The sequence below is a fragment of the Drosophila miranda genome, chromosome 4 (assembly GCF_003369915.1).
Source record: "Drosophila miranda strain MSH22 chromosome 4, D.miranda_PacBio2.1, whole genome shotgun sequence".
Classification (NCBI taxonomy): Eukaryota; Metazoa; Arthropoda; class Insecta; order Diptera; family Drosophilidae; genus Drosophila; species Drosophila miranda.
In genome coordinates, this window is record NC_046677.1 from 16,572,456 (window position 1) to 16,587,310 (window position 14,855).

At 41.0% G+C, this 14,855-nt stretch overlaps 1 protein-coding gene and 1 pseudogene across 2 annotated transcripts; both read left to right on the forward strand.

Annotated features, from left to right (window-relative positions):
- Positions 1 to 2,447: 2,447 nt before the first annotated feature.
- Positions 2,448 to 10,037, forward strand: LOC108163376 (pupal cuticle protein Edg-78E-like). Of its 2 annotated transcripts, XM_033394154.1 has the most exons (4): positions 2,448 to 3,038; positions 7,532 to 8,099; positions 9,081 to 9,231; positions 9,287 to 10,037. In XM_033394154.1, exons 3-4 carry the CDS (start codon positions 9,220 to 9,222, stop codon positions 9,824 to 9,826), a joined length of 552 nt encoding a protein of 183 aa, XP_033250045.1. In that variant the 5' UTR covers positions 2,448 to 3,038; positions 7,532 to 8,099; positions 9,081 to 9,219; the 3' UTR covers positions 9,827 to 10,037. The 2 variants fall into 2 exon arrangements, with proteins under 2 accessions (XP_033250045.1, XP_033250046.1); XM_033394155.1 differs by lacking the exon at positions 7,532 to 8,099.
- Positions 10,038 to 14,230: 4,193 nt separating this feature from the next.
- LOC108161173 lies at positions 14,231 to 14,855 on the forward strand (annotated as a pseudogene).

Consider the following 14,855-nt stretch of genomic DNA (forward strand, 5'->3'; position numbering starts at 1 on the left):
GTCGATTTCCGATAACAAGCCATAAATGTACTTAGGTGTCAGCTTTAAAGGGTTAATCGCGGGCCTGTAAATTGCAAAAACCTAATGTAACCTTTAAAGGGTTAAAGTCTGCAAATTTCGACCATTTAAATTGCATAAAATACCACTTTTAAGTCTTGTTGATTTTTTATGAAAAAAGCATAAACTAAGTAACATTTCTGCGAGTTTTTGTACGGTATTTTGTGGATGATTTTTGTACCGCTCAAAATCCACGCGCACTTTTCCAACCAAAACCAAACAGGTTGGCAGCACCGCGGGAGTCAGCTGATTATAATAACAATAATAGTTCTGAAGTGATCAGTGTCTCAGTGTTTTGTTGGTATCAATCGATTTTCATGCAAATTGAGCCACACCCAGTGGAAGGCAGTAATCAGTAATTGCATTGCGCTCAACCGCAACTTGGCGAGAACTAAATACCAGCGGTGAGATCAAAAGGGGATTTTTCCGAGGCTCCATCGAGCTGGTCATTCCCACAGGTTCGTGTGACCGCGACAGTCGCTTCCAATAGATTAACAATCCACTCATAAATTTTATTTATAGCCAACTTCCCACTGGAGGTGGTCAAGTCTTTGCCCGAATCCCTGCTCACAAGCGTCTACTACGGGTGGGCGAATGTGGCCGACGGACCCGTGTTGAAAATAGTTCTCAACGTCGGCTAAAATAACTTCTATGCCACACAGTGGCAAGTTACTTAAGATCTGCACAAACAGGAGCAAACCGCCATCAAGATGGAGGCTTTCGTTTAACACAAGCCATTTGTCAACACATTATTGGCCCTGACAGCCGCGGCTGCTGCCAAGAAAGTGCTGCTAATTGAAAACAGGTTTCAAGTCAAATACTCTTTAAGTTTGCCAATTTCGTCTTTTTTGGCGGTCCTGGTCCATGGTCTATGCCGTCGTCCTGTCAGTTGCACTAATTAAACCGCATTGCGCTTCTCTCAGCAGGCCTTGCAGCGTCCTTTATTGGTAAACGTAAGCGAAAATACAAAAAAAAAAACAAAATAATGTCAGCAGCTTTTGGGGATGATGTATCGAATGCTCGAATACTCTGTATAAAGATCGGCTAAAATGTTGGGAGTATTGAGTACTTAAATTCATAAAAGTTTGTACGTACAATTAATTGTTATTGCAATATTTTATTGTTATTATCAGTGTTGATGTTTCACCAATAAGCTTCTCTCGTTGCATACCTTACCTCGATTTTTCTTTTTTAATTCTTATTCATTTCATGGCAAGAACTCCCCTTAGGTACCCTGAACTGAATCTGATATTGAAATTACCCTCAGGCAAGAGTATGAAAAACAATTATCCGTTAAATGACTTTTAATGAATTTCATTCGATGGTTTATTATTCTTTTTTTTTAAGCCCGTCCTGTCAGGGGGTACTTTTTTTGTTGCCTCCATATGAGAACAGCGTACATAAAGGTGGAATTTCATTTAAAATGCAATCCACAATCACCAAGAGTGACCCAACAAAAGTTCAGAGCCCACTAAGCCGAACCTTGAGGAGTTATGTACCACTATACGACGGGCCCCGAGTCCTAAATATATATAAAACTCGAACAATCACAGCTTGAGATTCCAGTCGAAATAAAAGGGTCAACATTGTGATTTTATGTACGGAGACAAGCCCTGGAACCCGTTTCCGTTTCTTTCTGCACTTGCCATCCCGGACGGATGAGGGCTTTTGACCAACGAACTACATCTTACTTAGCGCAGAAGCACACACACAGTGAAGTGTAACATGATATGTTAACATAGCAATCGAAATCCCAAGTATTTGAAATGCTCTGGTGCGTGAAGACGGTGGACCAACACTCCCCACAAGATGTACATCCGACATAGTCCAACCCCTTTCGACGGCATCCATCTTTCAACCTCGCTCTTAGTGTCAGTCATGGTGGATTAAGCAATTGAAATTGGATTAGACAAAGACCACCCCGCACTACCCTCTGTCAAACAACTTCAATTTGCATGTGCTGGTAATCCCGGTATCTGAGCCATCCCACTGACATGTCATTTCCAAGGATTCTACAGCTGTAAGCCCCACTCTGAGGCCCCACTGTAACTGCATCGCTTGGGAACTAGTTAGGTAAATACTCGCTCTATTGCTTCCTCCTATGATCGATTCTGTGAATTGTGGCCCATCCTGAAAGTATTTCAAGCTGCAGCTGCAACATTAAGCAATTTTTCCCCAGGGTATGTAGCACAAATTTCATCCAAGATGTTGCCAATCGACCGCAGAAATAAAAGTAAGGTACAAAAGTAAAAACTTTTGTTCTTTTTGTTAGACGTGCGTACCTTACTAAAAACTTTAAAAATTCCCTACGTCGTGAAAGAATAGAACAATTTTTGTAACAAAAACAACAAAAAAGTTAACAAAAGCAAACTTGAGGAAACTGCATTTATAAAGATAGCCAGCCCACGCATTGATAGCCACAAGAGAGAAAACATTATCGCAGATAAAGGAGAAGTAATTGAGGAATCTGATCGGAGCTGAGAGCGTGACACAAGATGAAAGCATATATATTTGAGTTTATGCGCTATTTGTACAACACATTGTTGTTTGCAATATTATATTCAAATGAAATCCATTATCATTTGAAATCTTGAAATGACCGAAAGACACTTCGCGTATGTTGGATCGTGTTGTAACAAGATACACAATAAATTTCCCTATGTTATAACATTTGTCGAGCTCTGTTAAGGCTTTAGAGCCTTCACACAGATTTTAAAATATCCCCCGAAGCGGACCCTCTTCGGTCAGTTCGTCGTGGTTTCTATAAGAGTGCGGCTTTGGGAGCGGATATATCAGAACCCTTTTGTTAAGTGAAATAATTGAATGGGAAGTTCAAATAAAATATTCCTACAATAAATTACGAAAAATCTACGAAATGTACACAAATAATGATTTAAAACCATTCAATAGTGAGAATTACATTTTTTTATTGGGACAATTATTTAAGTCTAAATTAGTTCCCTGCATTATTTTAATAAAAAGTGAGTATGAAATCTTAATTTTTCACATAACAATTGATGTATGCCGAGAATACCACACCGAAAGCTCTGTCCGAGAATATTTTCGTTAACAGTTAATTGTATTTATTGAATATCGAATACAGATGTCAGGAAGAGTATTTTTCTATATAATTTTGCAACGAATGGAACGGCCAATAAGTTTTTTTTTTAAATTATTTTTAAAGCTTAATTTCATACATGTTATGGATTTCTTTTGTACCGATTTTAGTATATCATTGATATCCTCCTTATCCCTGAAATTCATATAATCAAAAACAAAAATATAATCCTTCTACTACCAATTCTCAATATATTCCATGGAAGTTTTCCCCCGACAGAAGCTAATTTCCATAGACAAAAGCCATCTGCACCGATCCCAGATGCATTTGCATAAACACATCCGCCAGGGCAGAAAAACCCATCATCAATTTGTCAATTGTCTTGGCAATGCAGTTGCCAACATTTTGGCCAAAGAGATTGATGATGATGCCAAAATACTTTCAGACTTTGAGCCGATTTTCTTGACTTTTTTTACGGCTGCCATAAAAAGTAACGGATAAGAAATTTGCATGGCCTTGGGCTTGGGTTTTATTGCTGTTGCCTGGTCGTGGGCCTGGTCGTGCGGTGATTCTAATAAATTATCTGATACAACAACAATTTAAAAGTCATTAAATATAATTTGTTGTCGCTGGCACTCTATTAATTTCGGGTGGTACCATATTCATGGGTGGTCACATAATTTACAGCTGACCTAAATTTTTTATGGTCAAGAATCGAGAGGAAAGTAATTTAATTTCGGTTTCTTTTTGCGCCACTTTTATGACACCCACAGAGCCTTGGCTCTGACAGGTTTCTTGTCTTTTTTTTATTTAATTTTTTCAGTTTAGTACCCTATTTTTGTGTATTAGAAAGGTATACTGTACTTGTGAAAGTATATGCAACAGGCGAGAGGATTAGGTATCGATCGCAAAGGGCTTCTATCTGATGATTCAATCGCTTTTGTCGCTGGCGGATTATCATTAGAAGGCAGAATAAGGAACGCGCATTCCAAGGCGATCCTGTTCGATCCTAATTACGGAAGCTCATGTCAATCCTTCTAGATACAACCAACCTACGTACAAAGAGCATACATACTTTCGCTTACCAATGAAGACTGGTGTTCTTTATAAAATAAATGAAATGAATACTCGAATAAAACATTAATTTATTACTCACAACGAATTTCCTGTACATTTTAATTCCCATGTACTATCTCTCGACGTCACAAAAAATAACAGTTTTTTGCATTTTCTCATCAGGCGCCTTTTTTCACATCTCTTAACGACTCTCATCATCAAATAATCCCGTTATCGAATAATACCCAAATAAATCAATTTATATAAGTAAATATATAAATATCCGACACGGCATTTACTAGATAAAAGTTACGACCGTCAGCCAAATGCAAAAAAGTGATAAATATGAAAAATCAATGATTTTGTTGCAAATATCCTTGGATAGTGGAAAAACCAGGCGAATAAATAACTGCAGAGTAGAATAAAAAGCAAAAATATAATTGATTTTAAATCCGATGGGGAAAAAAGAGGGGGAAAACAGCTGCAGAAAACACAAATGCGAGCAAAGTGAAAGCAAACAAACTGCAAGCCGATCAAATGAAATACTAATGGAAAATGGGAAAAATTTTCAAGGAAAAGTGGAGGAGTAGAAATTTTAAATAAAATTAAATTTAATTTGGTAACAGCAGATGTAGGACTTTATTCATTAAGGAAAACTTTAATTACAGAAAAAGTGGAAGCATAAAAATTAAAAATCAAAAAATATATTAAAGGTAGGCATTATTTCAGGCAAAGAAAATATTTTTTAAGCTTTAATCAATCGAATGCTATGTATATTCATCCCAAATGAAACTCTCTATCCGTAGAGTTTTAAAGAAGTTCTTTAACTCGACTTTCGGTTTTGTTGTTGTTTGCTGGCTAAATTGTTTCCACTGCCCCAGCTCCCATTGTTGCCGTTGCTTGTTGACAGCAGCGACAACTACAAGGACAACGACTTCAGTTTTTATCAGCTTTATGCTAATAGATTTGAGGACACTAGCAGCAGCTGCTCCTTGTACCCAACCCACTTTCGACCGGGTCTTCTTTGGAATGTAGCCAAAGTTCAGATTGTTCTTAAATATGCAAAGCATTCGAGAGTTTCACAATCAAGCTGCAAATATTTCAAATTATTGAAGACGATTCAGTGTGCTGTGGTTAAAATTCCATTCACTCAACAGCATTCCATGGCTCATGGACAGAGACCAATTATAAACAGCAGGCTGTCGTCCGCAGATGCATTCTCCTCGAATAATTTTAATAAAGGAATTTTACGGTGGTTGGGGGAGGGATACCTATGAAAGGACCAACCAGGGCAGCAATCAGATATTTTTGCGGTCATGCCACAGAGTAAACGAAGCACAAATTATGGAAAATACAAATCTGAGAAAATTAAATTTTCTTTTAAGTCGTTGCGGCTGGTTAAACATTCCATTTTCCTAGAAATTTTACTTCATTTAATATTCATTTACAATATGCGTACTATGGCCTTCACGGCCTCGACCTTTTTTGAATGTCTTTATAATTTGCAATATAGTTGAGGGCGTTTTTTTTCTGAGTACATAGGACTAATGCATTTTTTTTTCCGCTCTTGAGCACAAAAGTGTAGACAAGGGCATCAGCAATGGGCATTCAAGCGGAATAAAAGGTGTCAGCCATATTGATATTTCATTGCCTCTCGGTCTACTATAGATTTATGTTCTCCTGAGTCACTGTCCCGACCTTCTCCTAGGGCACTCCATACCACCCATAAAAAGTTACAGACAACTGTACAGCGTTGTCAATATAAAAATTGAAAATATTTCGCTGGCCAGCCTTCCGCATAGATTTGAGCCGGCAGTCCGTCGACATGAGTGGAATTAAATAATTAAAAAAGAATAAGGAAGAAAGGTTTATTTCGTTTTCTTCTTTGTCTATAGCCCTGGATAGACACTCCTACAATGTGGGATATATGTATGTATATGTACACTTTGAGTATTTATAAAATTGCTAAATTTATTCCAAATAGATGGACAGCCAAAAGATTTCTCTCCAAGTTGTTGATCAATCATTTACACTAAATGATTTATTATGCATGGCTTCTGTAAGAAACAAATTCTAAAAAGTGCAAATACAAATAGTAGGTACTCAAAAGGTAAGGAGACTCTCATCAACAGATGAAGCACCCATGAATATGGTCTCCTTAATTGGCAATTTGTGACTGACGCAACATTAGACGCCTTTGACTGAAGTTGGAATGAAGCTGAAGCTGTCAAAGAGAATGAAGCTTAAGCAGATTTTGGATCGATTTCTGCTTTTGGCATTGCCATCAATTGCTGCCACTTCGGATGAGAAAGGGGGTGGGCACGGCAACTGTTGAACTTTGGCTGACAAAAGCCAAGACTCAAAGATGATGACGAGCCGGAATTAGGTTAACAGAAGCTGGATTTTCTTGCTTGTTTCCATAAACAGAGGCCACTCAGGTGCGGGAGTGCTCCTTTTAAGCAGCATCCACGTCCGTACTTCAGACGCTGCCTCATGCTTTTCATGTATCTGCATATATTTATTATTTAATGGATATTTCATACATATGAAGCTGCACTCTGCCGAGGTGTCGTTATCTTTTCTGGGTGGTTAATCTCCTTTAAAGCCTCCTGACACACTTTTCTTATTTCTGTATTTCCTTCGAAATTCCCACGCACGTGGAAATCCCCTCATAATACGGGAAACAGTTTCTCCGGCACAGCACGTTGATACCCGTATTCTTAATGCCGATTTTTAATTCGTTTCTGTCTGGTATAAAGCTGGATTTCTTTGTTCTTTATTCATTTGATGCCGAGAATAAAACAGGAGAACAAAATAATAAAAAAAACTTAAACAAAAGAAAAGATTACCTTTTAAATTTTTTCTGGATAAAGTTCAGAGTTCATCTTTAAAGGCCACAAGAACAAAGAATAAGGAGTCCATTCGCCTTTTTCACTCCATCCAAGAAGAAACCCAGACCAAAAATGCTTGTTCATGGATAACCTTGCATCAATCTATACATCATTAATGATCGTCGTCTATCAGATATGTTTGGGCCTTAACGCGTCTGCAGTGATTTGATGATTTCCATCGACCCAAGTAATAGGCAACCGTCCTCTTCCTTCCTTGTTGCTGATGCGCAAATGGCTATGGGCTGGTGAGTGGCAAGTGGGCCCAAAGGGATAATAACCCTGGCCATAAGCCCCACACACATAAACACACTGACACTGAGGCAGTTGTATGAGGAGGCCAGTGATTTTAGGTCGTAAGAGGCGTATGAGTAATGTATTGTGATTGACCGCAAAGTTGACTTATTGACGGCACGTGGGCCCATAATATTTCCCCGACTCTAGTTGTAATTGTCCTTTTTCTCTGCTGTAGGAAGTGGGGATAACCCAAGAACTAAGCTGCCCGGTGTGGAAATTGGAAAATTCAGAAACGATATATGGAATGAAGAGGCCACTAAGCCTACCCCAAAGGATTAAAACGCAATACGAGAGTCGCTTGGTCATGGCGCGTGAGTCTAACGTCTAATCCTACATGAAATTGACGTTTGATTGCAAGACACACACACCCAGCCATGGGGGAGGATAACTTTCCACCTGCCCGATCCGTGCTATGCATTAAACAAGGAGAGGAGCCCGTTCAAACCCACACAGCGCTAGGAGCGGCTTCCCGAACGTGACACATGGCGATGTCCTTTTATGCCACTGAGAAATACACCATCACCTGGGGCATGTGTTGCAAGCAGTCCGTGCTTCACTGCCGCCACTCCAGCAGCAGCAGCAGATCTGATTGCGACGACTGCTGCCTGGAGAACGAGCCATTTTTGGATGCCGGAAATCTGACAGCGGAGACAGCTCTTCTTATGGATACATGGGGCGACACAGCTGACACAGCGGAGCAGCTGAGTGCATATGACCTGGAAATGGGGTTTTAGCAAATCGAGGTGAGTGATTACTACTGTGGATTCCGAGTTCCCAATCATTTTTCATTTATGGCATTCGATGGTGTTCCGGAAAGTTTCTGCCCCCCAAGAGCAAATCGAAAGCAATTGTGGATGCTTCTTAAATCGATTTTCTTAGTTTTTACATTTGTAATTTTAGTTTTTCAAACATTTTATTTACCGCAAAACATCCACCGAACAGCATACATTTCGAGAGTTCCAATCATAATTCATTTGAATATTTGAAATTTTTGGACACACATCATGAGAGGTGTACCCGTGACCTGTATAAATTGTACATATTCAAGAGGCCAAATTGAAACGTGATTTGTCTGTGGGCATTCCTGGTAAAGCTGCGCTCGAGACGGCGAAACCCCATCAATTGGCATATCTCTTCAGTCTGTTGGAATTTGGCAGCAATTTGCTTGAGGGTAGATATTCCATTAGACATTTCACGCCTGTCGCACCCACCCATTCGAGTCCATAACTCATTATTGCGAAAACTTATCTCGATCTGCTTCTATTGTGCCACGCTCTGTAGCATAATAAATGTATGGGAACCTCCGAGCACATTACAAATTTCGTAAATGCGAAGAGAGTGGCTCATCGCGCAGCTTATCGCGTTACATATGCTAGAAATAGATACCGATGCTGAAGCAGATACATAGCGTAGTTATTCATAGATAATTAATGAATTAACTCAAACACTTAATTACTCAAGTGCCGGCAGCGGCGAGCAGTCGAAAGAGTTTCTTGATCCGGTTATCCGGACAGGTCAGAGATTCGTTTTAGCTCAGCGAGCCATTAATGGAAATGATATCTGGTTGCCCAGCCACCTATAGCGATCCGAGCAGAGATAATTGGCGTTGCAGCCATTGCTGGCTCTCGGCTACGAACTCCAAAATGTGAACAAATGTGTTGATGGAACCCCCCATTATCATCGTTATATCATCTATGCACTCACTTTCCTCACTTTCGTTGCAGATCAAATCAGATTTTACATTTCCATGCTATATAAGCGGCAGGTCGAGGGCACCGAGGCATCAAACACAGCTTAGCTCTTAGGGTTAAAACAGCAAAAGACCATAAACCATAAGATCATCTCAACCTAAGCCTGGCGAAAATGTCGAAGATGGTAAGTCAAGAGGCCATCCTATGCCCGGCGTGCACTCATCATTCTCCTCTTGCAGCACATTGTTGTTCTTGTTGCTGCCGCTTCCGTCCTGATGGCCGGAGTGCGAGTGCTGGCGCTTCCCTCGGACTCAGCCGATGCCCACGCCGAGATCCGTAGCTTTGTCAACGAGCTGAAGCAGGACGACGGCAGCTACAACTACCAGTTCGAGACGACCAACGGCATTGCCCAACAGGAGCAGGGAGTGGGCGGCTACTACGCCTCCGGCTCGTCACAGTACTACAGCCCGGAGGGCCAGCTCATCCAGCTGACCTACACGGCCGACGAGAATGGCTTCCAGCCTCAGGGCGAGCACCTGCCCACGCCACCACCCATCCCGGAGGCCATTCTCAAGTCGCTGGAGTGGATCCGCAACCACCCAGAGGAGAACGACGAGTACGAGCACCACGATCACGGCCATGGTCATGGTCATGGGGCCGAGCAGGGTAAACAGTATCTGCAGCAGGAACAGTCGCGGCAGCTGCCAGTGGGCCCTCAGCTTGCTCCGGTCTCAGCGCCGGCAGCAGCATCTGGTCTTCCCTACGAGAGGAAGATTTGAATAAGTGGCGCCCCCAGCTCGTGCCTCGTGCTCCCCTTCATCTTGTCCATTGCCAGAAAAAACACACGCATTGTATATAGTGTAGACCCCATCCACATCAACATAAACATGCTCCTGGGCCGCTCGATTGCGTGTCCGTTGTCGGCTCGGCTGACGTTCACATTTATTGCCAGAGATAATAATAGTATAATAAAAGAAAAGTACAATTAAATATTGTTGTTTATACCATATTAAACTATACCATATACTACTCTGATGAACCAGACGAGGCTCCAGCATCATTATCTACACAAGCATATGGCCGGCCATTCAGCTCCGAGTTTCCTTCGAGTCTCAGCTGACCAGCATGCATCTTGTCTCGGGTTTCTAAACAGCCCAATATTAGCCAATAATCCATAGATGATAGCCAGTGGTACAGCAGTAAAGTAAATCCATTTATTGCTTGTTGTTTGCACTGCCCACTCTGCCATTGTAATCTACGCACATACGAGTATGCATATTTGTATGTATAAATGTACATATGCTCCCGCACAGCAGCCGCCTACGCAGCCGTTCTCTCGCCTCTCTCGATCTGTCGCGCTCTCGCTTGCATTAGGGCTTTTTTCACTCGCGTCTTTCTTACTTCTTTCTCTTCTTGCTCTCTATAGCTCTACCGCTCTCGATTTGTCGCGCTCTCGCTTGCATTAGAGCTTTTTTCATTATTTTGCCTTCTCTAACGCTCTGTCGATTTGTTGCGCTCTCGCTTGCATTAGGTCATAATCATTTCGGCCGCCTGCCCTTGAATTTAGTTTGCAAGTAGCACTTTCTCCTCGCGCATCGTGTATCGGCATAGAATTGACTTAGAAATTAAATAATGGACAATATTTTCATCATGTGCTCGTGTTGGGTGAGAGAGATGGGAGAGAGAGCGAGACATATGTACATATACATATGGCGGTATAAAAAACAGTAGCGGAAAAAATACATTAGGTGGAAAGCGGATACACAAAGTGCACAAATTAATTCGAGAAAATGTGTTACCAGCGGTCGTGGTTCCTCTCTTTCTCTCCGTGCTTTTCCCCATCTCTCACGACAAGTGCGAAACGAAAGTGAGAGAGATCAGGAACAGATCCCCCTCGATTTCGGTCTCCTTCATGGAGTTGTTCCAATTAGCAATCGCAAAAGCCGTTCTATCCCCAACCCTAAATGTCTTACTAAAACGTTGGACTGATTTAAAGGGACATAAGGCCGATCTCCGTTTCTGCAGTGCAGCAGCATGATTCTGTTGGATAAACAGGTAAGTACTGGCAAAAATGCCAGGTTTCTGTGGTGATTGATAGCTGAATCGAAATTGATATCTTGTTTCTAAGAGTTTAACCAACGTAAGCCAGAATTGAATGAGGATGTTGTCCGATTCGAGGTAATGCCACATTTTTGATAGTCGAACTCTCCTAGAAAACCGCATACTATTCTTTGGCTTCATAAAATTATACACGTACTCTTGAACTTAAATGTTCTGTTAATTGTAAATGTTTTACTCTGCACAAGTCAACATGTACCATAAGAACAATCTGCACTGGTGCATAAATTACACGCAGAACACACATACACACTTAGTCAAACGCAGAACCTCTCATACATACAGTACAAGGAAATGCAATTAAAAGGACGACAAGCAGCTTCATTAACAATGCTCCCCTTATAGGGCTTCGCTCCACCCCACTCCGCTCCACTCTTCTATAGTTTCTACCTCATTTTAATATTTACTTTTTTAGCTGAATTTTTTTCTACCCTGTACTTGTAGGGGGTATGTTGGCTACGGCAAATAGATACTACCTTTACAGAGTAGTTCTTCAGCTAAAGTTTCTTCCTAATCTGACTTCATAATAGTTTTACTATTACAAATCAATTATATAGCGTTTCCCACTCTATATGTATTAGAGATACTCTGCATAGGAGAGTGGGCTTTTATTTCCTGTTCTGTTAGCCCCAAGTGTTACCTGTATGGCCTCAACACTTTTAAGAAAATAATAATATCCGAGGATCGCGTCCAGTCCTGGCCCAAACCAGCGGGTCAGACTGTAGCTGTGGACTGAAGTTAAACGTAGCGCATGAATGTAGATTGAATTAAAATGTCCATGCTTGTGGAATATGAAGAGCCCTACGTGTCCAGGTTCAGTTCCACGTCCACGGACTGATATGATTTTGCATGGGAAATAAGGAGGCAGGCATCCAGCCAGGCAGGCAGTCGGACGGGCAGCCAGGCAAGATGGCTTATAACTTATGCCGTCCGTAACTGTCCCATTGACAGTTTGCCAGTTGGCCGTGTAAGCGACTCGTTAAAACTTAAGCCAAGTCACGTGGTTCCATCCATGTCCGCGTGTCGTCGCTCGCTTTCTCTCACTCTAACCATCCATTGTCTATGTGTAACTAATTCTGGCGGGAACATCACCAGTCCAGTGTGGTGGCATCGAGGAGCGGAGTCGCACCTTGGAGCGGTGGGGTGACTTTAGGCAACTAAGTGGCGTTGCTGCCACTCTTTGATCTCTGCGAGGTATTCCAGAATTCGTATATTCTTTTGCCCACCTCATCGAATTTTCTTTTATAGACTAAAAATATCCATCCAAAATCATGCCTCCCTTAGCAAGGACATAACCATAAATATTCTGCCTCATCCACAATGCAGGCCAAAAGAAACCTTTGCCTTGAGAAACGTTGCTTTTCCTCTTTGCTCCTTTATTTTCTTCCTATGTGTGTGTGAATTTTATGGAAATCTTTTCGCCTCGAGGTTGAACCCGACACCTAGGATGCATTTTGACGTAAAGGAGCTTAAAAGATTTAGTGCCATGTTCAGATTTTATTCCGTGGATTTCTAATTAAATATTGAAAGGCTTACTCCTCTTAATGGTATTTGTTCGCAGTCCAATTGATTTATGTAGACTTTTATGGCTATACTTTTTTATAAATTCAACTTTTCTTGGATTTTTACTACCATTGTTTTAGTTTCTCAAAGTAAACTTTTACTTGGGAATTCTTTATTAAATGTAGTATATAGCAAATTTGAATTAGCCCTTCAGTGTACTCTGCCACATTTTCTGTGCCACGTTGTCATAACAACGAAAGTTTTTTGTCCTTCTCCTTACTCTTGTTTGCACAAAGGTTAACTTCTCGAAAAAATTTAATGGTGAACGCATAGGGGCTTGACCACGCCCAAGTAACCACAGTATCGCTGCAGATGGCCCAATTTCATCACTTATTTGGCACATCGCCCGCACCTTTCGTCCGGTTGCCATCTTTGAAGCCCACCTTTAATAGACCGCAGCGTGTTGCCGTGCATTCAGTGGCAAATGAAGCTAGTTTTCATTAAAAAACTTGTTAATTAGTTAATGGATTCCACGTTTTTTCCCTAAATTTTTTTCCCCGCCTCTTCCCGTTGTTCCCGGCATATTTTACCACTAGGTTTTTGCCTTCTTTTTGCCATTTATGAAAAATTACTAAAAATTACTACTATTTTAGTCATTACCAAGTTGCATATTTGGTGCGGAACATCTTTTTGTTATGGTATTGGAGCTGATAGAAAAGTTCTGAATTTTATTAAATTTTGTGGAGACTATATTGGAGCTAGCTGGAAGATGACAGAATGCGGAAGTCTATCCAAGCAAAATTCCATTGTTGGCTTGAAACCTTTTCATCACACCTTCCATAGTAATTTGGAGCCCTTTATTTTATTTATAATCCTCATTGTTGTTGCATTTCGTTGGTCATTAATTGTGCAACGCCCTGTACATCGCCTCGGACAATGCTGATCGCTTAAAAGTGTGCAACGCGCATCGGGGAAAAAAATGTGCAAAAACCTCATAAAAAATGCAAGGGAATCGCACAAATTTACAGAGATATGCAAAATGGTAGCTGTGGGTAGTTTGGGCCATGGGCGTGCCTGGATGCATTGTGTTCCAGAGGTAGATGCATGTATAAAATAATTTTTTGTTCGTCATCGTCGTCGCCGGAATTTTATTTTCACAAATACAAACGTATTTCAACGATGCAAAGAATTTTAAAAATTTTAAATTATCAGCAGAAAATACAAAAAATTTTCTTCTTAACGAGTATGTCCTCCCTTTAGTGTACAATAGAATGTATTTTTTTCAATGAATTCCAAATAAATATCTGAAATCCTTTACGATTTCCCTCTCCTTTGGCTCACACACCATTTAATGGCTAAAAAATCCCCGAATCCCCGAAAAAGCTTCCCCCTGATGCCTTTAGAAATCCTAATTAATATGTTATCAACGAGGAGCCAAATGTCGGTCATAAAATTCGATCTAAAGCTTTTACAGGCATAAAAATCACACAAACAGAAAAAACAAAACCATAAGCTTTTACAACACAGAAACATACAATAGAAAACAAATAAAATGGTGGGAAAAGTCCGGGAGAGCAGAGTCAGCTCCTATCAAGATACAGCTTCAAATAATGTTCATTTATAGATCTCGATTTGATTACATTGGAGCAAATAGCCAACAATTGGACTGCATGCAGCGACATGCCGAGGGACATGGTCATTTGTGGCAGAAACAGGCAATCGTCTTAAATGAACAGGGTCAACCACACAGTCTCAAGACTGATAAGCAGGCTTAGGACAAGTCATTTTCATCAAAAGGAGCATCAACAGCATCTGGAGAAGAAGCTACGACAGCAATGGACTTAGATGTGAGACCGTCGACAAGTGCGAGTGCGAGTGGGCGAGCAGTTGGCATATCAGGCACTTCCGGTATGAATGCATTGTCGGCACCGGAAACAGCAACCGTGCCTGTGGCTGGCAACAGCAATGCGGAGCATTCCCTGCCACACCATTAACGGGAGCGACATTGGGCAAACCCAATGATTGGGTTTTTATTCCTGTGTTTGCGGATATTGTTAAGCTGGAAATGGGCGAACGGGAGAGCTGTTTGCAGCGGTAAAATTAATTTGCCTGGAACCCAACAAATTTGATTGATGTTACATTATTACTTATCCGGATCACGAGAAAAAATCAAGGGCACGTAATCAT